The sequence below is a fragment of the Protopterus annectens genome, chromosome 6.part1, assembly GCF_019279795.1.
Source record: "Protopterus annectens isolate FY-2018-M chromosome 6.part1, PAN1.0, whole genome shotgun sequence".
Lineage (NCBI taxonomy): Eukaryota > Metazoa > Chordata > Ceratodontiformes > Protopteridae > Protopterus > Protopterus annectens.
The window spans coordinates 324,205,343-324,232,010 of record NC_056738.1 but is presented as its reverse complement, the minus strand read 5'-3'; the positions used below and the strand labels follow the sequence as shown (position 1 = coordinate 324,232,010).

At 42.9% G+C, this 26,668-nt stretch overlaps 1 protein-coding gene across 2 annotated transcripts in view; it reads left to right on the top strand.

Annotated features, from left to right (window-relative positions):
- Positions 1-26,668, top strand: part of PPP1R14B (protein phosphatase 1 regulatory inhibitor subunit 14B) — a 324,098-nt gene that overhangs the window by 221,537 nt on the left and 75,893 nt on the right. For both annotated transcript variants that reach the window (XM_044075743.1, XM_044075742.1), the window contains exon 2: positions 10,143-10,226. In XM_044075743.1, coding sequence (XP_043931678.1) covers positions 10,143-10,226 — 84 coding nt within the window. The remainder of the gene's footprint in view (positions 1-10,142; positions 10,227-26,668) is intronic.

Below are 26,668 nucleotides of genomic sequence, written 5' to 3'. Positions count from 1 at the left end.
GTTGGGCAAACCTGGTAAAGAAAAGCAAAATAAAAATATTCTGTCCCTTTGTCCCACCAGAATTATTTTTTGTCCCAGATTGTTGTGCAGACAAGCTGAAAGCTGTGATTTGTCACCAACCCTTGGACAGTTCCTCTGAATGCAGCTTGTGTGGTCTTACATACAGCTGCAGACCACTTCACCTCTGTTCATGTATACTCTGCTTCTGTAAGTTTGATAGTTGTAGTATGGTTTTGGGATCCACATCTTGCTCAAGAGATGAAGGGTGGAGTGCTGATTGAAAGGGTAATGGCACTGAACCTGCATTTAAGTACCACTAGCAGATCTTCCATAAGAAGCCAGGTTGTTTGTGTAATTGGTTGCATGATTGAGACCTCTCTCTCTCTCTCTCTCTCTCTCTCTCTCTCTCTCTCTCATCTGTATGGTTGTAATGCAAAATTCCTGTTCTGCACCCACATTCCAAACTGGTATAATAGCGGACATGTTCATTACCCTACCTTCTCTACCTTTCCCTATTTCCATTATTTCTATCCTAACCTCTTACCCATTCCTAGTATAACATCTAAAAATTAAAATATGAACTGGAGTATTTTATATTGTACTTTAATTACTTTATCTTGTAATGTTTTTACTTATGCCTTTTACTTTTTATATGTCCTTTTTTAAATAACATTGAATATATGCAACTAAGATGTATACTATGTTACATTGTTTAAAGCTTTTCTTCCCCAGCCTCTGAAAATGGGCTTTTTCTGACCCAGTCTGTTTCCAGGAAACATGCGCATGTCATTAAATACTAAGGGTATTGTCTGTGGTCTTTGCTCCCATAAGATTCTGGGCTGATTTTTTTTTTTTTATTTCCCACAAGAGTTGCATCATTGAAATGAGACTCCATCATTGAAATGAGACTCCATCATGCAGCCCAGCCCATACTTGTGTATTTGTCGAGAGCTGTACTGTGGGGAAAATCAGTTGGCCAAAGTCTTGAGTAGTGGGTGGCTATGCAGTCAGCCTCTTATTACTTTGAATGCATTTTCTGCATCTAACAGTGAACTGGCTGCTTTACTGTTATATGTCTGGCTTCATTCCTCTCTACCATGGGGATGACCACCACACCATAAGCTTAGATCATAGAGGAGCACGGTAAGGTATTAAAGTTCATGCACCACACATTATGACATCAGCAGTCATTAAATCCGTTTGTTCCCAAAATGGATTTACAAAAAATCCACGAGGCGAATTTTTTATTCAGTTTCTGAAGCGCACTGGATTATGTTTAACTTAAAGGAACACTCCACCCTTTCATACAGTAACTCAATCGTTAGGTTTCTCTTCTCCCTATAATATGGTTCCAGCAATAGTGTGTAGGTACCAGAAACGTGCTTGTACTTTTTAAAACCTTTTATCCTTGCACTGGAGTCAAAGGAAGGGAAAGCCCGCCTATTTTTTTTTTTTTTTAAAACAACTTCTCGCATACTTTGCAGAGAAATTAGTCTCCACCTGCATGACCTATCATATCATAGACCGTTAAATCTGTAGTTTACCCTGTCAGATACTGCTGTCAATCTTAGATTGGTAATTATGCTGTCAATCTTACATTGGTAATTAATCCTGCTAATGTCAGGAACACAGCAGATGATATAAAAAAAGACAGAAAGCTGTGAAATTGTTTCCACTGTTTTTATTGCAGAGGGGAGGAGAACTCAACACTCCTTTTTCATAGCAAAACAAAGCAATTAGATCAGTCGAGGGGGTTTAAAGGAAATTGCCACCTCTTCTGACAAATTTACATAAGCAGCAACATAGTATCGAAATTCTAAGCTTTAAATGTTATTTATAATAGTTTGTGTTACGATAACTTGAGTAGTGGCAAAGATTTGTGACGTTCAGAGAAAATTAAATATTTTATCTTGTAAAGTATGCATGCATTTACCATTTTCAAGCCCCCCCCCCCCAGGCCAGAACTGCAGAAAGTCAGGTGGCAAACCCTATCAACTAGGTGCACTGATACTATTCATAAAAAAAGGTCTTTTATGCTTTTTTGTGACATGCTTCCAGCGGGGGGGGTGCATATCTGGTACATGCAGATACATTGTAAGAGATTCCCACTGACTTGAGTCAGCCCTTGCATTGTCAGAAAGCAACCATAATATACAGCTGAATTTACTTTAACATATGTTTACTATGTGCCCTTGCATTAAGAACACTAAGAAAAGGAAATCCAGAAGTTCTTAACTGTGTTTAAATGCATACACACTCGTACTTTTGTACACATGAACTATATACATAAACACATTAATATATATATATATATATATATATATATATATATATATATATATAATGTGTGCATACAATGAATTTATAATAAACATAGTATAGTTGAGCATTATTAATGTATACATACATTCTAGTAAATGTTGCTCAAGGATTTACTTGGTCACACATTGGCTGTGTTCCACATACAATCTTGGTCAATGTCTTTCTGTCAGTATTTTTTTTATTTATCTGCTTGTATCCTCTGTCTATATTTTTGATATGTTTCCTAAGTTTATAACCTAGTTATGTATGTTCTTTCGGCTTTTCCCGGTTAGGGGTTGCCACAGCGGAACTCCAGTCTGCTAATGATTGGCAGTAGATTTTTGCGGTGCTGAGGTGCCAGCCCATCCTTCAATGAAGGCATGTCCATTCACACATCTTTCGAACGCCACCTGACCATGGAGAGGGCATGCAGACTCCATACACCAGGTGCTCCAGCCGAGAATCTAACTGGAGAACCTCTTGCTATGAGGCAACAATGCTACCGCTGCTCCACCGTGGCTTACAACACAGTTATATATGTACTGTCAATTTTTTTTGTATGTGGAGCTTTTCTCCCTGGGCATGCATCCAGTCGGACTATCCCGGTTAACAAATGTAAAATAAGTGAATAACTTTGTAGCTTATGTTGTGGCTGAAAAGGATCCTGGAACCAATTCACTTTCCTTGTTACCAAAGTATAAATAAATATGAAACTGAACAAAGGAGGGGGGAACATGACAGAAGTAATTAAGCACATTTTAAGTCTGCATCATTCATGAGAGAGAAAAATCCTCACAGTGGAGGCATTGGCAGTAGCAGACAGACTAGCAGACAGACTAGAGAGTCCTGCTACTTGTCACTTGTAAATGTACAGCAAGGAATCTTTTACTGCAGTGAGAGTTAGTATGGGGGAGGGTTTATCAAGTTTGTTAAGACTACAAAAGACTCCTCTTACAAAAAAACTCTATTTTTATATGCTTTTTTTTGCTGCAAGTAGCTAACAGCTATTTATAGCATAGAACAAGCTCTGGCAGACAGGTAAATAAGGCTCAGTCGGGTAAACAGAGAAGCAGCTCTTTTACAGAAGGTGTGTTTAGGTGACAGTGCTTCACAGTCCCGCCATTATATTTTGATGGCATGAGAAAATAGCACCACTTCCTTTTATGTCTGGCATGAGTCCTATAAAGAGGACTTGAAATGTATTCTGGGAAGAAGGAAGGAAAGCAAGAAAATAAGATCACGTTACCAGGCCAGGCCCCATCATCTGCCATTTTGACAGAAGCTCATTAAAATTGTAAAAGAAGCACTTGGAGTGATTCTGAGGCATTAAAATATCTCAAAAACAAAGATACAATGAAAAAAAATGTTTTTTGAGGGCTAAGGTGGAGTTTTCCTTTAATTGTGATCCTCTGTAGCCTAAAATGTTAGGCAGATAATTGTGATCCTCTGTAGCCTAAAATGTTAGGCGGATGGCATTTTTTAGTTTACTAACCACTGCGTACATGTTGACTGTCTGCGCTGCATGCAAGGTCTTTCCTTGTGTGCCCTGTATTCTCCCCCCAGTTGTCCATTAGTGTTGCATACTCGCCATTTCCTGCAGCCCTCTATACTTTTAGGTCTCATATAATGTGAGGCTTACACCAACTCAATAGAGCTTCTTCTCCTTAGGCTGGTTTCTCTTTGACTCTTCACATTCACCACTGCAATTCCTATCTGAGCATTGATTTAGCAATGAACAGATATATTTTCTGGCTTTTGGTTGTTTTACTATTATTCAGCTAGTAAAAATAGAATAAATTCAGTTTGAATTGTTACCAGGTCACTTAAGCAGTGGAAGCCTGTAGCCTTAGATGTCACACTAGAGGTGCCATTAGCAGAGTGCTAAGTGAATTGGGCTATCACAGAACCTAATGTAACTGCCTGTTTTTGTAACATGTTTACTAGTAGCCTAGTAGCCGTAGCTAAGGCAGAGTGGGAGGGCAATCCATAATACTGATCGCTCTTTAGTGTAATACTGGCTTTTAAAATCTGTCAAACCTGAGCACTGTAGAACTCTGAACTGTAGGATCTGCTTGCTCCAGTTTCAAGGATTTTTAACCTAAAACCTGAACACCATAGAGCTCCATTTAGGCAGGGTATACACTCTAGGACCTGTTTGCTATATTTGTAGCTAGCAGTTTGCTACAGTTTAAAAGAAGAGACTCTCTTACTTGAGAGGAAAGAGGTGTGGGGGCAGGGCACAAAAGTGAGGCTAGTGGCTGATGCAGGTGGAAGGCGCGTATTGTGCATCTGGCCACTTGGATGGTGTACCAGTAGAACAGACATTTTTTGTTTGCTCTTCACTTCAAGAGCTGAGAGAGTGGGTTGCTAGTTCGTAGGACTGGCACAAGCCACAAGGCACTGGTTGAGTCAGCTGCTCTTCTGATGTTTGCTGTAACTGGTTCAGAAAGTGTTACTGTGATTCGAAAACCTGTTTACTGGACACTGTGTGATCAGCTCAGGAAATATGTTGTGTGGCTGTGGTTGTAGCACAGGAGTTTCATGTCTTATGAGACTTGCTGTGGTTGGTTTGCAGTAAAGCAGGTTAAGTGTAATGTAACTTGTGCTGTATCTGTTCGTGGCATATGCAAGCATTTGATGTGCTGAAGTTGGAGTTCTCGCTGTAGTTTCATTGTGTGGTTTCTGAGGTATAATGCTAGGACATGAGGTAACATGTAGTACTGCGAAAATTTTGTGATGTGTCCCTGACAGTTTTGCTCATAGGTTGTAAGTTTCATTAACTCAACTTGCAGTGGAATAATTGTATTTTTATGATGCAGCACTTCAGCATTTTTTATTATGCAGGAGTGACATTTCCAGTTATAAGTGGCTAGGGGAAATACCTTTAAGCAAATTAACCTGTAATACTAGTATGGTGCACAGTGTTTTATCATCAAAGCCAATGACTTAGTCTAGCAAATGACAGGTGTGAAACTGCTGTGCACTGCGAAAGGCTGCTGCTTGCATTTTGTTTAACCTAATAAAGTTTAGCACACCATGACTTAACCTAATACGATGTAGCACTCCATGACTGAACCAGTGATCAGTAGTGAAAGAGATCGTGCACTTGAGTTTTGAAGTACTGCTTTCTTTTTGTCATGTAGATTTAAATGCTCTTAGTGGTGTAACATGAAATCACTAAGGTGCTCACATTAACATTTTTATTGCAGAAGGGTCTGCTGCTACAGCACATTTTGGTAGGGTACTGCAGGTGGGTTTCCTTTTGTACATGTTCAGTGGATATCAAGTGTGGGTACTTGTACAAAAACCCATTAAGCAAAATCTAATAGTTCATTACTATTCCCCTACCACCCTGTTTGTTTCACATAAGATATTACTCTGGTTGGTGGTGAAGTGTACCCCCCATTGATGTACAGGGGACTGTTGCATATATTAATGTACCTGAATCCTTGGGGATGCTGCAGTCTATTGCAAATGCAGTTGAAAGTAAATTTGAATGAGTGGTATGTAAAAAGCCATAATAGTCATTACGAGCTGGCACCCACAGCATAAACTTGTGTAGCATGGCATCTCTGTGATTCAGTCCATCCCAGTCCCACAGGAAAAGAACACCTTTAGCCAGCCCTGTGGCATACATGGCTAAAGGTTTGACTATGGCACAGGTGATCATACTTCTCAACTGTCCAGTTTTTTCGGCTCATATTTTTGTTCTGTTCCTCAAAATTTGTTTTGGCAAATCACTGGTATGATCTGAGGATTAAAGTCACTAAATAATGACATTGAGTTTCAGACTTCAGATCCTTCAGAAAATGTATGTTAAAAAAAAAAGTGTTACTCTTAACTTTCTAATTTTGTAAGAGCAATATTTAACACCTGTCCCTATTTTTGGGCCTTTATCCCCCCATTTTGTTGGTCTTTGTCCAGATTTCTTGCACTAAAAGGTGAAGAGATATGTAGGTGACCTAAGTTTAAGTAGCCACTGAGCCAACTGTAGTAGCTGGCCAGGGAAGGTGGGAGTGCATGCATATACTGCTGGCTTGCCCATCCTGTGAAGAGAGGTGGCTCTAGCTAGCCATTTGGGTGGTGCACAGCTGAAGCACTAAAAATTAGACCCATGTGGCTTTTAGGCTGGAGTACACACCAAGTGCTGTTGCACATAAAGCAGACTGGAGGCACTGTATGCATAGGCATGCTTATTCTCCGAGGCAGCACATAACTGATCACTGCCATATGGGAGGGGAATGCTCTACCTTGGGGGAGAGGCTGCAGTACAAAATCGGCAAGCTGGCCCACTTCCTCCCACCCAACTCTTGCCACTGGATTACAAGTGGGCCAGTAGGGCTTCTTGGGCATGAACAAATTGGCCTTGGGGCTGTTACTTAACTTGGAAATGCCTCCTTTTTGCCCCTCTGAAATCAGTGGGCCAGTTGGGTGCAGGTAGAGGAGCCTTTGGGTGCAGACCTGTAAATGTGGGTGGGATAACTCCTTAAATGAGTCGAATCATCTGTTCTGAGTGAATTGCTGCATCAGTGACTACATGGCACTAAATACTGCTTACTTGCAAGGATGAGTTGAGCACAACAAAGAATAACATATTAATTACATGAGCAGGAATACTGAGCAGGAATACATGCACCTTTCAAACTTGCTGATTTCCACAGCAGCATTGTTATTGAAGTGTTACTGAAGTGCAACAGTTCTACATTATATCTTAAAAAGTGTGAACCCACAACTGTTAACTCACACATGCAAGCACATAAATCCATTTAAAACTTTGCTTTTTTATGTGTAATCAAATGGTCAAAGCCACTTTTCATTGAATAAGTAACAGGATAGTGCACTGATCAGTATTGACCAATTTCAGGTTCAGCCTAGGGGAAATGCAAAACATTTCACAAACAAAGAGATGTAAGCAGTAACAAAAGATGCATTCTAGGGAACAAGCATAGTGTACTGTGCAATATATACTTTAGTTTCTAAACTAGGTCAATCTTCAGTGACTCTCTAGGTTAGCTATGTCCTGTGTTGCAGTAGGAGTGGCTTGCATGAAGTGTTAAGAGTTGCATTCTGAATTTGGAAGAAGTATTGATTTCCTTAATGTTGATGGGGGCAGTTTGCCAAAGAGTAGGTACCTGAGAGGAGAAAGCATGTGCAGTGCTGTGGAGTTTGGTTTTAGGGGTAATGAGTTGCTGCAAGAGGGAGTAAACAGAGTTGGGATCCTAAAAAAGTAAGTTAGATCTTTGTTTTATGGGTAGATATTGGCTTTTTCCAGGGTGATACAGTGATGCCTACAGGTGAGTTTTTGTATAAGAGATGGGTTGGAGTGTGACAAAGTTTTCCAATTTGTGCTTTGCTTCCAAAAAAACAATTTGTTGCCTATATTCAAGTTGAAAAATGAGAACGCATTTGCCATTGGCTGTTTAGGATAGAAACGGGGAAATCTTTTGGCAGAGAAAAGGAGAGAGTTTGTTTTGGCTGTCACTTTGTCTATTTGGAAATAGAAGTTTTTGACTAATCAAGCCATAGTCCTAGGTATTTGGAGGTTGAGTTGGTCTTCGTAGACTAGTTTTGTTTGTCAGAGAGACACTTGGTGAATATTCTCTGGAGTTCCAAAATGTATAGTTTTGGTCTTGGTGGGGGGTTAATTGAGCCATTGGTTGACCTCATGCAAGTCTGACTGGATTTGTCCTTTACTGACCTGATTGGTAAATGAAGTGGGATATGGCGAGGTTATTGAGTATGGAAAAATGGGTGGGGGCAAGAATGAATAGGTGCAGATTCTGATTGGGAGAATTCTGTTTTAACTCTGAAGTTTGTCCGTGAGGACATTTTTAAACAAGTTAGCACCATCTGGACTGCTAGTTTCATGTAGTTTGTTTTAGAGAAGACTGTGGTCAGTAAAGTCAAATGCTTTTGTAAGCCCTGTAACTAGGGAACCTGTAAGGAGGCCACTGTAGAGTTGCATTTAGCAGAATCAGTTGGGGACCAGAGTAATATAGTACTTTTCAGGCCAGAATCCATGTTTGGAGAAGAGCATTTGGTACTACTTATAGAGGGAGAACCGGGTGTAGACTATCTTTTCAAGAAGTGTACCCAGAATTGGGAAAATGGATATTGCACGTAAGTGAGCGGTTGAGTTGGTTTGCTTTAGAATGGGTTTAATTAGAGCAGTTTTCCAAATCTGTGCAATGATTTGTGAGACTTGAATTATATATGTGGGGGACAGGAACACACACATGCTCTCTGCCGTAGTATATGAACCAGAGGTTTATGTTGGATCCAGGAGTGTTAGTGGAAATATTTTTAAGTAGAATAGAGACTGGTATATGTGCATTTGTAGTAGAAGAGGGAAATGAATGGTGGTGGGGTGGGTAGTGCATGATCTGTGGGAGGGGTGGGTAGTGAATGATCTGTGGGAGGTGTGGAGTTTTATGGAAGACTGTTAAATTCTTTTAAGGAAATCTTCTGGAGAAAGTTTTGCCATACCACATTAAATGGTGGTATTTTTTTCTGTAAATGTGGTGGAAGAATGGTTGTGCAACCATGGATTTAGCCTTTCTAAGAGTGTATTGTAGGTCTAGTTAAATATATGGCTTATGTATTTGTGTAAGAGGTGGAGTAGTGGAGGGCTTTCTCCCTCAAAACTTTATTCAATGAAAAAGCATTTTTATGTGGTTTTATTCCTCTGAAGTCTTATTTAATTGAAATCATGTATATAGAAGTACTTGTGTATCCACATACATGCAGCTTTTAAAGTAAGGTTTGTTCAGTGGCACATGCCCTGGAGAAGGTTGTGGTGGTGTTAAGCTGATCTAAGCTCAGCTAATCAAGTTAACTAGCTTTGGCAACCATCTCCAGTTCATCCTTTGGAATCTCCAGGTATTCCAAGCAAGATCAGGGATGTATAAACACTTCATTGTGTCCGAGGAACCTGTTTCCAGTGAACTATGCGTGGTGTTTGGGCCACATGTGAGCATGCCTAACAATCTTGGCAGACTCCTGTCAACATGGATGTGCAGTAGGTATACTTGGAACCCTCCCCGATTGCCAGATTCCTCACTTTAACGTGGTCATGCAGTAATGGGCTTGCACACGTTATCTTTTATCGTCTTACACACTTCATTGCTTGTTTTTTAGGTGCATAGCCCTTTAAGTAGTGAGTTTTAATTTATCAATTACTTATGGTATAAAAGTAGTCTTGTTGGATTCGGTGGATTGATTCTGAAGAAGTCCTAATTGCGTAGGACAAAAGCGCTTAATCCTCTCTTCATTGTTTAAAGTAAAGTCCAAGTTTGTGACTGGTAGTGGATTTTTTTATTAAATTTCTCACTGTATCATAGCAAGTTAACCCAGCTGTAATTGATACCCAAAGCAAATGCCAATTTGTGAGAATGGAGAGGCCTAGAGTAACTGATAAATTCAGAGCATAATCCTGTGACTGTCTACTCTTACTTCCCCAACATAGTCCATTACAGTCACTTTAAGTCAAATTGTGCCTTTATTAAAAAGTGAAATGCCTCACATTTGTACACTTGAAAGGAGTAGGTGTAGCATTTTTCTATGTTTTTTTTCCCTTTTTGGTAGGAGCCTCAATTTTTACCAAAGAAACACATTCATGTAGGAATTGTCAGCTGGCATTTCTATCCAAAAATACTTGGTAATAAGATTTTGTATTTGGGTAACTTGTGTACTTTTTGGTACAATTATTGCATTAATAGTAACTGTGCTGTGGTAGATATTTTGGAACCCAGATTTATAAGTAAAAAATCTTGTGTGGGTTTACATTTCCATGTTAACTGTATACAAAACTGGTGTCCCAACCTTTTTTCCTCTTATTCTAGGAAGAAGCAATTCCAGAACTAGAGATTGATGTTGACGAACTACTAGACATGCCTAGTGATGAAGAGCGAGGCACACGTGTAAAGGTATGTGTTCTGTTTCATTCACAGGAAACCTCTTTGGCAAGTCTGCTATCCTACCAAGAGCAGACTACAGTTCTGCTTTTCATAATGAGCCCAAAAGTTAGCGGCATTGCTTTGACATCTTTCTGGTCATACGTTCTGTATCCTGCAGAGAGGAATGTCAACAGTATGGTTAAGTAGACTCGATAGTATATAGTTAAGTGGAGTGGATGATTATTTACTTGTTTCCTCGCTGTATACTGGGTGATAAAAGTAATGCTTTATTCTGCAAAACAGTGTCTGCCACATTTTTTATTGTGCAAGTTAATTTAATCTCTTAAACTAATTCTTAGACAGATTGCTTCCACGTGGCATTGTTTGGCCAGTATTGTCTTGGTTTTAACAATTGTGTCACTCAAGAATAGAGGAGTGTTAACATATCCCTTGCTTTGTTGAGCAAGGCCATACTTGTGCAAGAGTTACTGTAAGCAATCAACTGCAGGAGCGTACAAGGTACTTGTATGATTGCTTCATCGATATTAATGTGCCCAAGGGGCAACATTACCCACCCACACACTTCTGGGAGGGTATGCAACTAATGGCTGCAGTTCACCGCCAGTTCTTTGCTTTCATTATTGTGCTTTATTTCCTCCTGTTCTACTAGATGTTCTTAGTGCTTCACTGTTGCAGTCATAACTTTTGGGTTATCTACTTGCAGTAGCCCTCAGTCGGCCTGATTAACAAAGTCTTGGGTCCTGCATCGGTTGCTGTCCCTTCTTCCATGACATCAGTCGTCAGGGGTATAAAACATGCAGCTCAACGCCATTACATCAGTCTTTCTTGCAAACTGCTTCTGCTTTGGGCACCACACGGCAAGTGCCAGTCGGCAGACTCCTGAAATTTTCATTTTCAAGTTTCAGAACCGAAGTCTTCAACTAAAGCCAAGTACCCCATTGGGGAAACTTTTTCTTGCACCTTACCAATGTCGGTATAAGTTAATAGTTGCATTACTTGTGGAAAGCAAATTCCTCCCAAAGATTTTCATTCGTACTCTATTCCTTGCCTAGGCCCTGACCATGATGTACCTTGCTGTTGGTTTTGTGCCTTGCGCACTATCCATCTTTGGTATATTTTTGCCTCTAAATATTTTGGTTCTCTGTTCAGTTATCCAGAAATGTAGTCTGTAAGCCCGTCAGACTACCGGTATTCTGAAAAAGCGCAAAGATAAAGACAGGTCGCCTAGGTCCAAAACTGCCGACGACGCTTCTAAGCCAGTCACCAGTTCGCCGGTACTCTGTGAGGTGCATTTGCAGCCCCTGATACCCACTACTTCTGACTCGCATGCCTCTACTGAGACCCATTTGGAGTCTGGTATGCCGCGAGATGCTTCAACTGTGGAGCCTGCGGATGTCTCTACCTTGAATGGATCTAGAGCCGCTGTGCAGGCACCAGCTTCTGAGGGTATATTCAGGCCTACGGACTTGCATATTAAACAGACGCCTCCTTTAAGGCCTAAACCTCGAACCTTGCCTAGAAAACAGACGCCCAGGCTGCATGCTCAGGCCTCTATGCATAAAAAACAAATAAGAATGGCTGAAGACCTTATAACTTTTTAATCAGGGGAAGCCAACCTTCCTCTTTTAAGAGACCTAGGACTGAATTTGTTTGAGTCTTCTGACCAGGATTCTGATTTTTCTGATAGTCTGAATCTACCCTTATCTACTTATGAGGATTCTGATGCAGAGGACTCTAGTCCCTCTGCTTCTCCAGAGGATTTCTCTTTTGGTTGAAACCTTGCACACTGAGCGTTTCCACTGGGAAAGCCAGGATTTCTCTGATTCAGAAAAGAGGCTTAGGGACTTCTTACTCCTCCTTCAACATGGTGTCATTCAAAGGGGATCCAATGCCGGTCAGCCTGGGATGACATGCTCGAAAAGCCACGATGCTTTGCTAGGGACGGCTTGCACCTGTCACCCCTGGGCTTTCGGTTATTGGCAAAGGCTCTTGCTACCCCCATAGTGCCCTTTTTAGGCAAGGCTCGAAAGACAAACCCACCTCCATAGGTATCACAAGGGCTAAGAAACTGAGTAATGCTACTCAACGCCAGAAGTCTAAACCTCAAGATGCACGCACTGAAAACTCTCCTTAGCATGGAGAACATCGATATCTGTGCAGTAACAGAAACCTGGTTCAAGGCTCCCGAGAGCACCCCAGCACTACCGGGTTATACGTCATACCATGCTTTTCGGCCCCAAAACTTGGACCGAACCACAAAAAGAGGGGGAGTGTTAATATTAGTCAGATACCCACACCTCCAGGTTGGTGGCACAGCACGAAGCATCAGAGCTATCCATGTGCAACTAACTGTGGGTAAAACTGCCTTCCAGTTTATAGCCTGCTACAGACCACCCTCCCAAACACAGGAACCCCACTCGGCCTTCCTGAGAATACTGGAAAATATGAAGGTCTCTCCAAACACCATTATATTGGGCGACTTCAACTACCTAAACATAGACTGGGAGCATTACTCTAGCTCCAACACCCTAGCCCAAAGGTTCCTAGAATTTATAAACTCAAATGCTGTGGAACAACTTGTTACCACTCCCACAAGAGGGGAAAACATACTGGACCTGATCATCACCAACATGGGGACACTATGCTCCAGACCAGAAGTGTATCCCTCACTGGTAAGATCAGACCATAAACTAATCTCACTGGATATTCACATCCCGACCCCACCCCCTGCCCAGAAAGCCACAGTGAAAAACTTCTCTACAGCAAATTTCACACGCCTCAAAACCGAGGCGAAATCCTTCAAAGCCCCCAGGCCTGTAGAAAATACGGCCCAGACCGCAGAATCCTTTATAAACGCATTCTTTGAACACCTTCAGGAATGCATGGATCATGCAATCCCAAATAAAACCAAGACCCAATCCTCCAAAGTCTGGTGGACCCCAGCCATAAACAAACTATACAATAGAAGGAGGAAGCTACTACATGATAGAGCAAAATCCCAAAAAGGGAAGGCATCTCTGATCAGTATTAGCAAAAAACTACGGGCAGTCATAAAATCGTCTAAGGCCAGCTTCGAGAGAAAAATTGCACAGGACACTAAGGATAATCACAAGGCTTTCTTTAGTTATGTTAGGAACCTGGGTGGGAATTCCCAGATATGCTCAGAATTAGTCCAAAATGACAAAAAATACACCGAACCCACAGACATTGCCAACATCCTAGCTGACAGGTTCAGTGCAAACTTCTCCCCACCAAAAGGGCAAATATCTATCCCAACAGAGTGCTGCCCCTGACATCTCAGATGCTCAGGTAAGAGCCGCCCTCTCCAAAGCAAAAAACACAGCATCAATGGGACCAGATGGTGTCCCGGGCTGCGTCCTACATGAACTCCAAGAAGAGCTAAACCCAAACATAAAACTACTGTTCAATCTTAGCCTTACTACAGGATATGTACCCAAAGAGTGGCGTTCAGCAACAGTGGTCCCTCTCCACAAAGGTGGTGCCTCAACGGATCCTGGAAACTATCGCCCCATAAGCCTGACTAGCTTGGTCTGCAAAGCTATGGAAAGGATCATCATGGACCTCATAAATAAAGATATTGGGGACCTACAGACACTGGATCCTACCCAGTTTGGCTTTAAGGGCAGATCCTGCCTCTTAAACTTGGTCAATTTCTTTGAAACAGTCACCAAGGCCATTGACGAGGGGAAGGTGGTCCACACAGCCTACCTGGACCTCGCAAAAGCCTTCGATACAATACCCCACTTGGGCATTATAGATAAGCTCACTAGCTTAAATATAAACCCCTATGTCACTAGATGGGTTGCAAACTGGCTCAAGGACAGAATCCACATGGTTAGAATTGCTGGAGCCATGTCAGACTCCAAACCAGTTACAAGTGGCATCCCACAAGGCTCAGTCCTGGGACCTCTCTCTTGTTCGGTATATGTTTCTCGGCGGTACAGGCCAACACGGAAGGACTGTGGCTGACCAAGTTCGCAGATGACTGCAAACTGGGCGCCATAATCAACTCTCCAGCTGACACAAGCATCCTCCAAAAGGGCCTCATAGAAACAGACAACTGGTGCCAGAGCCATGGCCTCAAGCTAAACGCCAAAAAGTGTATAGTCATCCCCTTTGGCAAAAACAAAGTGCCCACAAATTACCACATAGGTGGTAATCCATTAAGTACAGAAGAAGTCATTAGGGACCTGGGGACCCAAGTTGATAGCAATCTCTCATTTGACAACCACGTGGCCAAAGTGGTTAGAAAAACATTTTATATAGCCCACCTAATCATGAAGGGATTCACATCTAGATCAGGGGAGGTCATCGTGCCTCTTTACTCATCCCTCATCAGGCCAATAATTGAGTACAATGCCCCTTTTGGGATGTACCTTACCAGACACCTGCAGCAACTGGAAAGACCCCAAAAGTACCTCACCAAGTGGATCAAAGGGCTCAAACAGATGCCATATGCTGCCCGGTTAAAGAAACTCCAGCTCTACTCAGTGGCATACCTTTTGCTCGGAGGCGATATGTGCCTGACGTATAAAGCCATGTCCAACCCGGATTTAATGGACATGCTGCACCTCAGAAAATCCAAATCCCATCGAGCTACGCGCTCGAGAGACTTTTACCTCAGCACTGAAATAAATAGGACATGCTGGAGGGACAGATTCATAACCCAGAGGCTCCCTTCACTCTGGAATAAAATCCCAGTCCAGGTTAGGCAGAGTCCCACATTTCCTCTCTTCAAGAGGAATCTTGATGAGTGGATGGGAGATCGTAGGTTTACCCCAGCTATCACTTCTGTGTTAGACAGAGGCACAGTATACTAACCTCAAAAAAAGGCATAGCAAAATTAATTTAAAATGGGTGGCTAAAGCCAAACACACTCTGGCTAGGCTTATAAATGCCCTAGGGCAGATAGCCTAGTATGAACCTATACCTCCTATGCTAGACATTGTTTATGCCTTTTCAGAATCTAGTTTGGCCCTATTCTTTGCCTCCTGCTCACAGAAAACCTGACCGATATTACAAGGTTCCTGAGTCTCACAAGTTCCTTTTTAAAAATCCTCTTCCGGATCCAGAGACTATTTCACAAGGACCCAAGGGCATTAAGGCCTCTACTGCCAAAAAATCCTACCCCTTCTGATGGAGATTGCAGGGCGCTGGATAGATGGGGTAAGAAAGTTTACACTTCTGCAACTTTGGCCATTAGGGCCTTAAACTGTCAGTTTCGTATAAGTATCAACCACATATTATTGGATTGTTTAAGCAGAAAATGATTCCTGACTGTGCTGAAAGCAAGGATTTACAGGATGTGATGCATTCTGCTGAACAGGTTGGAAAACATACTTTGCAATGTGGGTTTGATTCTTTAGAGGCCTCTTGCAGGGCTGCTGTCACTGGGTCTGTACTCAGAAGGCATGTTTGACTTAAGGAGCAATCTTTGCCTTATGTTAAAGCTAAACTGTTGGATGCTCCCTTAAGTCAGGACTGCCTGTTTGGCAATAAAGCTGAGGAAGTTCTTAAGATAGAAGATAAAGCTAAATCTATGCAAACTGTTAAAGATTTCTTAAGTTCAGCCTCCAAGATTTAGTAGACATTGGCCCTCTAAGAATTGGTCCTTTCCTGCACCTTCCAGGCCTTCTCAATCCAAACCCAGACCCAGCAAGAAACCCCAGGTTTCATCCCAGGGTACGCACAAGACTAAGCAGTGGGGTGCCTCAGCTACCAAATCTAGGAGTAGTAGGACTCCCCCCTATGGAAAACTGTCTCATTGACTTGACTTTAAAACTTCCAAGCACTTCTCAACTGACTGCTGCTTTAGGGGGAAAGATGGGTCTGCAGGCCAAAAACTGGGAACTCATTACCCAGGACAAATGGGTTTTAAATAGTGTCCCAAGGATACAGATTTCATTTTCACACATTGCCAACGCACAACGGTTGGCCAGATCTACTCCCAAATCAGTGGGCAGCAGCTCAAAAGCAAATTCTCTCTTTTAAACATATAAAGGCTATTCATACTGTACCAGAAGAGGAAAAAGGACAAGGCTTCGACTCTAGACTTTTCCTGGTACCCAGAAAGGACAATTCATGGCGTCCAATCCTGGACCTGTCTACTCTAAAAACACCTTTTTGGTGCTTCCATAATTCAAGATGCTGACTCTTCACCAGTTGCTTCCCATTCTAGGAAAAGATGCCTGGATGGCAACACTCAATTTAAAGGAAGCGTACCTGCACATCCCAATCAGTGAATCTTGCAGAAGATACCTACGCATCAAAGCAGGCTACAATCACTACCAGTTCTCTGCACTGCCCTTTGGCTTCCCTACTGCACACAGGGTATTCACAAAATGCCTAACCCCAGTCATTGCCTTTTGCAGGCAAAAAATATTCAAATATACCCATACCAGGACAATTGTTTAATTCAGGCAGAAAGCCAGGACATACTTTTGAATTATCTGGCCTTGGTTCAAAAGGGTACTGACTTGTCTGGGGTACACCATAAATGTAAAGAAATCACACCTGGTACCCTGTCAAATTAAATTCCTGGGAGCAAACTTGAATACAACTTCCAGATGGCTTACTTCACGCCAGAGAAACACATTTATCTGACAACCTACTTCAAACAAGTGGCCACAAAAACCCTACTATGTTCAAGGCAAATACTACAAGCCTTGGGGTTCATGGCCTCCTGCATTCTTCTAATTCCATGTGCAAGACTGCATATGAGGAAACTACAATGGTATCTAAAAAGCCTATGGTGTCAACATTCTTGGAATCTGATTCCTATCATACCTTGCCTACGCCTAGAGTTTCTTTGGTGGGCAAAGGCCTGCCTCCAAAACAAGGGACTACCATTCACAACACCCCCTACCGCCCAAACCCTAATGACAGACTCATCAGATTATGCATGGGGGGCTCATTTTGCAGGGAAATGCATTCAGGGCAAATAGAACCCAAGTCAAATGCACCTGCATATCAATCAAAAAGAAGTGTCAGCTGTACAGAATGCTCTGACAGCCTTCAAGGACCACATTCTTCCAGGACAATTAATGATAAAGACTGACAACACCACTGTTGTGTTAAACAAGCAGGGGGGTACACATTCTTACCCCCTCTGCAGACTAGCCATGGCATTGTGGAACACAGCCCTGAGCTATCAAGTGCATCTACAAGGTCAATTTTTGCCAGGAAAATTAAATACATTGGCAGACTAAGCAGAAACCTCCTGGACCAACACGAGTGGAAACTGGAACCAAGGATTTTCAACATGTTGCCAAGCAAATGGGGGAGCCCAGATATAGACCAGTTTGCCTCCCCCCCCCCCCAAAACTATCAGTTGGATACATTTTGCACAAGGACTCCCCACAAACAAGCTTGGAAAGTGGATGCTCTGTCCTTCAGCTGGAAAAAACTCAGTTTATGCTTTTCCTCCTGTGCTCTCCAAAGTACTACTAAAGATCAAACTAGACAAACCAAGGACGATTTGGATTGCACCAGACTGGCCACACCAACACTGGTACCCCCCTATTGCGCAGTCTCACTGTTGACCCCATGGCACCTGCATCAGACTCCTACTCTGTTGTCTCCGCAGGAGAACCAAATTCTGCACCCTCAACGTCAAAAACTGAATCTAGCAGCCTGGCTAATTACATAATTTCTCCTTTACCATCCCTCAGTAAACCAGTGATGGGTATCCTTTTACAGGCAAGAAGGCCTAGTACTAGAAAGTCTTGCGCTGAAAAATGGAAATTCTGTGCCTGGAACCAATCTCAAGGGATGAGCAAAACAGTGCCCAGTTTACCTCAGATTTTACAATGCTTAACTGAGATGCTTCATAGGGGCCTGTCTTTCTCCATCAAAATTCACGCCTCAGCCATCTCAGCAGTTCCTCAGAGGGGCCAAAAATCTACGACCACCCAGGAGAGCTCCAACTCCAGCCTGGGACCTCCACTTTGTATTGGAAAGGCTCACACTTCCTCCTTTCGAGCCAGCTTTAACTGCGGACTTAAAATTCCTTTCTTGGAAAACGGCTTTCCTTTTAGCAATCACTTCAGCAGCAAGGGTATCCGAATTACAGGCCCTCATGGCAGTGGAACCTTTCATCATTTGCTCAGCCCAGTCCCTACCCAAACTGCAAAAAGTCACAAAGAAAGCCTTTTCCTCTGTTGAAACTTGGTTATCCGATGCCCAATTAATACTCAACCCAAACAAAACTAAACTAATCTTCCAACCCACCAAACATACTCAAAACAACTCTCACTTTAACATCACACAACACCACTATATACCCAAGTGAACACACCAAATTGCTAGGAGTGATAATATACAGACTAAAATTTGACATTCGCATATCCATGACCGTAAAAAAAGTCCACAAAAAACTAGGAGCATTATACAGAAATAAGCAACTCCTCACCAAAGCAGCAAAGATTTCAATAACTAAATTCCCACCTTATCTCCACCCTACTTTATGCCTCTCCAATATATACCAACCTAAGGCAATGTGATCTAAACAAGCTAGAGACCTGCTACAACAAAATTGCCAAGTTCACCACAGGGGCATCCTACCATAGTCGCCACTGTCTCTCACTTGCTGAACTGGGCTGGCTTTAACTCCCTCACCTCCTTCAATGGTATCAACTCTCACTCGCCCACAAACTAGTAAACCATCCACTAAATGTCCCATCTCTCCAGAATCTACTCCAACCCTATCGCACCACCAGACCACTGAGATCCAGCAACAAAAATCACTTGCAGATCACTAAAGCCAATAACTCTGCTGGTGAAGCACTATTCTTTTGCACCATAGCCAAATTATGGAACTCCCTCCCACCCACAGTTACCTCCATACCATCATGCACCCACTTCAAAACTTTACTAAAAGCACACCTAAGAACATGCTGGCTATGCCCTTGCAACTCCCACTCTAATCACCCACCCCATCCAACCACTACCTTTCTTTCCACTCCACTAACTACCTTGATTTATAGCAAGCTCAGATGCTCATAAGCCTAGTGCTTGTACAGCAGGAACTTCTTATTGTAACATTTGTTAATGTCTGTTATGTACTTTGCAGATAAAAAGTCTAGTGGTCTACTGATATACTATGTTCTTCATCTGTAAATACGTTTGTAATGAATTGCTATGTTAATCAAATTGTTAATCGCTATGTAATTCAGTGCAACTACTGTCTGTTTTAACTCTGGAGCTTTTCTCCCTGGGCCTCCACTGAAAATGGACCCATGTCCAGTCGGACACTCCCGGTCAACAAATGTAAGTCATCTTTCATGCGGACAGGGTGTCCCTAAGGACCTTCATGCCCAAGGTGGTATCCAGTGTGGCCCTTAATCAGTCCATACATTTACCAACCTTTCCTAATCCACAGAACAAAGGGGAATGGTTTCTGCACTCCTTAGGTATGCACAAACAACTTAGATTCTACTTGGACAGAACTAAACTTCAAAGGAAATCTGATCAACTGCTGGTGGCATTTGCTGCAGGGGCAGAGAGGAAGGCTATTTTAAAGCAAACCATTTCCAAATGGATAGGCCATTGCATTCATTTCTGTTACAAACACCATGGAAAACCTATCCCACAAGGGGATCAGACCCCACTCTGTCAGGGCTGCATCTACCTCTGCAACCTTTCTCAGAGGCGTCCCTACCAGAGACATCCTAGAAACTGCTACCTGGAGTTCTGTACATACTCACAAAGCATTACCATCTGCCAATTTTCTCTAAATCCATAGCTGGCTTTGCCACTGCAATCTTGCAGGGCCTTTTAGCTGGTCTTAATGCTGTTTAAATTCCTCCTCCCATCCTTGGCTTTGGGAACCTACTCAAAAGTGATGACTGCAACAGTGAAACACTAAGAACATAGTACAGTTGTGTACACTTACCGTAAATGTAGATGTTCAAGTGTATTCACTGTTGCAGTCCTATTTACCCTCCCTCCAGCCCCCTTTCTTATTTTGGATATACCTCTACTTTCCTTTTCTATCTTCAAAAGCTTTTTGGTGTATTTGCTTTTTTGTTGGAGGTATAACCTTGTATATTTAGGGGGCACCTGACATCTGGGGCAAGAAAAACTGATGTAATGGTGTCTGCTGCATGTTTTATACCCCTGACGTCATGGAAGAAGGGACAGCAACCGATGCAGGACCCAAGACTTTGTTAATCAGGCCAACTGAGGGCTACTGCAAGCAGATAACCCAAAAGTGACTGCAACAGTCAATACACTCAACACCTACATTTTATGGTAAATGTACACAACTGTACTTTTCTTCATTTTATTTGCTACTGCACACTTTCCACAAGGAATACAGCTATTGCTAATCTTACTATGGAAACACTGTATCATGTGATACCTGCAATGTGGGTTTGAACCTGTCTATACAGTATGTTTTTAGTGATGGGGGTGTTTTGTGTGAACTAGTATCCCTTCACTGTGTTGGAACAATAAGGCTGTATTTTTAAAATAATGAACAATAATAAAATGTGAGTACTGAAGTCTTTGACATATTGAGAACTAATAAACTTGGACAAAGTTCAGTACCCAACATTGCAGATTGAGTTGTATGTGAGAGTTTTCCAAGAGAAGAGGACTGATTCGTTTAATGGTTGGTATTTAGAAGTGCAGAGCAAGAGTCCTGAGTTTGAGTGGTGCCTAGGGTTACCACCTGTCCCTGTTTGAGGAACAGTCCCATTTTGAGCAGTAGTGTCCTGCGGGGGAAAAACTAAATAGCGAATGTCCTGAGATTTTAGGACAAAAATATTTTCTATGTTTTCATTAGTAGTTTCATAGAACTGTTATTTTGTGTCTGAAACACCTACATATTACATGAAATAGCATAAGCAATTATAATGCTGCAATAATAATCTTAAGTCCTGTCCATTGCAGTGGCCATGGATATGTTATCCTGCAAAATCTCATGTTTCTACAAAAAATATCCCACTTGGGCATTTTGAAAAGGTGACAACCCAAGTGATGGGAGATTAGTCAGCTTTACTTTCAGGATGCTCTTTGTAGTGTGTGCAGTAAATCTGACACGCACAAATAGTAACTATATTTCATGTATTTTAATATATGATGCCTTTTTGAAATTCTTATCCCTGGAATATTGGAGCTGAAATTGTGAAGGGGCTTGCAGTATCGGAGTATTAACCTACACTTAGAAATAGTGATCTTGGAGCAATACTAATTAGCAGGGGTATGTGCTGGGGGAGGGAGCAATACTAATTAGCAGGGGTATGTGCTGGGGAGGGGTCATAGCCCTCTTGAAAGGTACAGCAGTGAGTTTCAGATTTCACTGATAGTGTTTTACTGTTGCAGTCCTCACCTGTGGGTTATCCCTGCTGTGGTAGCCCTCAGCTGGCCCAAATACCAGAGTCCATGTTTTTCTGCATCTGCTGCTGTCGCTTGCTGGCTGATGTCAGGTCGTCAGTGCTATAAAGGAAGGCAGGCCGACGTCATTACACCAGTCGTTCTTGCCGTGGAGACGGTAGCAGAAGCAGTTCACAAGTGTGCCGGTCTGTCACTACCTGAGTTCAATTACAGCTGAAAATGTCTAAAGCCAAGTACCCCACTGGGGATCCTTTTTTCTTGCACTAACTGATGTCTGAAAGTTAACAATTGTCTCACCTGTGGAAAGCAAATACCACACCAAGACTTTCATTCTTACGTCATTTGCTTAGGCCCAGACCACGACATCCCCCGTTGCTGGTTCTATGCCCTCTTTAATGCGAGAACCATTTGTCATAGAGCTCTATTTGTAGTCTGGTATTTTCGTCTTCTGTTTTCGTTTTCCAAAATGGTCAGCCAACAGTCTGTATCCTTTCCAAAAAAACATAAGGAATAAAGATGGAGATGGACCACACAAGCCCAAGCCTTCCGATGACCAGCAGTAAACAGGTTTAGTTCTCCAGAATTCAGTGAGGTGCCTCTGCAGCCCCTGATGCCCGATTCGATACCTTTGCAGGCCTCTACTTGAGAACCTTTCAGAGTCTGGTATGCCGCAGAAATCTTCTGTTTTCCGAGCCTTTGGTCGTCTCTGCCTTGGTTGGATACGGAGCCGTGATGCAGGCACGGACTTCAGAGAAGGTCGTTTGCACTACCGAATCTAGACTAAAAGACGTCTCTTCCTCTGACTACCATTTCTCTCAGACCGATGGATACTCTTAGGCCTAGAGGCAGGGCCACTCCTTAGAAAATTACCTCCAGCCACTATTTTAGCCCTCCATCCCATACTCAAATGCTTAAAATAGCAGAGGATCTTGTCACCCTTATCGGGGATAGCCAAGCCACACTTATTAAAAGAAAGAGACCCTTCCCCTGAAATACTGACAGAACAGGATTCTGAGGAGTCTGATTATTCAGATTTTGAAGAGTAACACCCTCCTGACTGCTTATGAGGATTCAGATGTAGAGGAATTCATTCCCTCTGCCTCCCCACCAGATCATCTTTCCTTTGTGGAAATCCTTCACACCCTCTGGGAACATTTCCACTGGGAATCCCAGGACTGCCCATAGACTTGCCCCAGCACAGACCCTTGGCCATCCGTCCTATTTTAGAGGTGGTTGATATCTCCATGAATCCAGCTCAACTCCTGATGACCTGCCTGCTCCCAGCAAACCTAACTATAGAGTACTGGACTGTCTCAAATACCTGTACAGAAATCCTGCTGCAGACCCGGAGGTTATTACACAGGGACCAAAAGGAGCTAAGGCCAGTTCTGCAAAGAATCCTACTCCTTCTGACAAGCACTCCAGAGCTCTGGACAGATTGGGTAAAAAAAGTCTACATCTGTGCAACCTTGGCCATCCGAGCACTCAACTGTCAGTTCTGCATGTTAAAATATCAACAACACACTTTGAAAACTATTAAAACAAAAGATTTCTACCTTTCCTGACTGTGCCAATTCGAAAGAGCAAGCAGATTTATCTTGTCAAGTGGCTAAATACTCTCTAGACTGTGTATGATGCCCTAGAAGCCTGAAGCACGGCAGCAGTGTCGGGATCTGTCATTAGGAGACGTGCATGGTTGAAGGAACAACCTCTCCCTGATCATGTCAAATCTAAGTTACTTGACGCACCATTGGATAAGGACCGCTTGTTTGGAGAAAAAGCAGAAGAGGTGCTTAAAAAGATGGAAGACAAAGCAAAATCTATGCAAATGGTAAGATTTTCTTTAGGTACAACCTCCTAGGTTCAGCAGGAATTTTCCCTAAAAACACTGGTCCTTTCATATGTAGGTACTAGGCTATCTGCCCAAGGGCCTACGTAAGCCTAGCCAGCAAGGTTCCCTGGCTTACGCCACTCAGTTATTTTCCTGTGCCACTGTCGAGCAGAGACGCAAGTGATCCCCGGGGTGTATTTCCTGTTTCCCATCCACTCATCAAGATTTTTCTTGAAGAATGAAGAACTTTGCTTGACATACATGGGTAGCCTGTTCCAGAGTATGGGAAGTCTCTGGGACAGGAATCTATCCCTCCAGCATGTCCTGTTTATTGTGGTGACAAGGTTTAGGTCCCTAGAGCATGTAGCTCGGAGGGATTGGGATTTCTTTGTGCAACATGTCCAACAGCTCTGGGTTTGACATACCTTTATATGTTAGGCAGAGATCACCTTGGAATAGGTGATATGCTATGGAGTAAAGCTGGAGTTTTTTGAGGCGGTCAGTGTAGGGTATTTGTTTGAGGCCAGTAATACTCTTTGTGAGGTACTTCTGTGGCCTTTCCAGCTGCTGAAGATGTCTTGTGAGGTACATTCCAAAAGGGGCATTGTACTTTATAATGGATCTGAGTGTCGAGTTAAGGGGAACAATTACCTTTTTTCCTGGATGAGAACCCTTTTATGCCGAGGTGTGCCACGTAGAAGGACTTCCTGACTACTGTGGCGATGTGACTGTCAAAGGAGAGACTACTGTCCACCTGGGTCCCAAGGTCTCATCACGCATTTGGTGTTAAGTAGATTGCTGCCTATGTGGTGGTTCATGGGTACAGAGTTTTTACCAAAGGGGATGACATTGCACTTTTTGGCATTGAGCTTGACGCCATGGCTCTGACACCAGGCCTCTTTCTCAGCTAGGCCCTTCTGTAGGATGTCCACATCATTTGGGGACTTGACTATGGCTTCTAGTTTGCAGTCATCTATGAACTTAGTTAGCCAGAGGCCTTCTGTGTTAGCCTGTACTTCAGGGAAGTAGATACCAAACAGGAGAGGTCCCCAGGATGGAACCCTGTGGCACTCCACTTGTCACTGCTTTGAGGTCAGATTTGGAGTCTGCAACTTGCACAGTGTGGGTTCTCAGTGAGCCAGTTGGCAACCCATCTTGTAACGTAGGGATTTATACCTAGTTTTAGTGAGAGTAGCTGTAATTCCAGAATGGGGGATGGTGTTGAAAGCCTTGGTGAGGTCAAGGTAGGCTGTGTGAACCACCTTACTCTCCTCTACGGCTTTGGTGACTGCCTCAAAAGTCTATCAGGTTCAGGAGGCATGATCTGCCTTTCACAAACCCGAACTGGGTGGGTTCCAGAGTTTAGACCAATGTCCGAGTTCCATGATGATACATTCCATGGCCTTGCAGACCAGGCTAGTCAGGCTAATAGGTTGATAGTTTCCAGGATCAGTGGTGGCTCCCCCTTTGTGGAGTGGGATAACTGTTGCTGTGCACCATTCAGTGGGCACAAAGCCTGATGCGAAGCTATTATTGAACATGGTGCTTAAGTGGGGAGCCAGTTCGTTCTAAAGTTCGTGTAAAATGCAGCCTGGCTAATGTCTGGTCCCATGGATGCTGTGTTTTTGGCTTTAGAGAGTGCAGCTTTTGCCTGCGTAGTTGTGATTACAGGGACTCTGCATTCTTCCTGTATAGATATGGGCCCTTTAGGGGGTGGGGGTAAAGTTAGCACTGAACCTGTCTGCCAGGATGTTGGCAATATCAGTTGGTTCTGTAATTTTCGTGCCTTTGTCCTGTAACTCAGAGCAGATCTGGGTGTTGCCATTGAGATTCTTGACATAGCTATAGAATGCTTTGTGGTTGTCCTTGGAATTGGTGGCAATTTTGTTTTCGTAGCTAGCTTTGGAGGATCTTATAAGGGATTTCAGCTTCTTACTGAGGCTGACCAGGGAGCTCCTCCACTCATGGGATTTTACTGTCTTTTGTAACAGTTTCTTCCTTCTGTTGTACAGTTTCTTTATGGCATGGGACCACCAGTTTGGCTTCCTTTTTTGGAGGATAGCGTCTTGGTTCTGTTTGAGATAGCACAGTCCATGCACTCGTGCAAGTGCTTATAGAGTGCATTTGTGTAGGATTCAGCAGTTGTAACTGTATTGTCCATCTGCATGGGTGTCATGAAGTTCACCATTTAAGCATGAAGATGGCTTTTGAGAAGTTTTTTTTACTTGGTTTCCTTAATGGGGGGGTGGGGGCAGGATGTGGATATCAAGGGTGATTAGCTTATGGTCTGATCGGACCAACGAGGAGTTGACTTCAGGTGTGGAACACCGGTCACTCATGTTGGTAATGACTAAGTCTAGGATATTGTTACCCCTGGTGTGGGTGTGGATAAGTTGATCCAGGGCATTGGAGTTTATGAATTCCAGAAAGTGTTGAGCTAAGGCGTTACACGTAGTTTTCCCAGTTAATGGTGGGGTAGTTGAAGTCGCCCATTATTTGGGTGTTTGGTTGAACCCTAATATTTTCCAGTACATCAAGAAAAGAGGAGTGGGAATCCTGGGGCATGGTAGGGGATCTGTAGCAAGCTACAATTTGAATTGCAGTTTTGCCCAGTGTTGGTTGCACTTGGATAACCTCAGATGCATTATGCTGAGCAACTAGCCTGGAGGTGTGGATATCCTTAATGAATATGGACACACCTCTGCCTTTGGTGTTTCAGTCCAGGTTACATGGCCAAAACATGTGGTATGAGTTATAGCCTGGTAGTGCAGGGGTGCTCTCTGGAGCTTTCAGCCAGGTCTCTGTCACTGCACAGATATCAATGATCTCCATTTTAAGGAGTGCCTCGAGTGAGTGCATTTTGAGATTTAGACTTCTAACATCGAGTAGCATTATCCCCAGTTTTGGCTTGCCTGTTCCTGTTATGATGGTGAATTTGTGATTTGAACCTTGCCTAAAAAAGGCACTATAGGGGCAGCAAGAGCCTTAGCCAGTATCTGGAATCCCAGGGGTGACAGGTGCAGGCCATCTGTGGCAACGTATCGTGGTCTGTTCACCATGTCATCCCAAGCAGACAGATACTGGATCTCCTTAGAATGACACCAGAAGCTTAGCCAATTGTTGAAGTCCATTTTGTCCTTGTACTGCAGATCATTCTGGGTGATGGCAGAATGCTACTAGGGGCTAGGGTCATGCCTACCTGGGCTACAAGATCGAAGAGCTCTTCCATGTCTCTTCATGTAGTCCAGGGAGGTACGTCTCG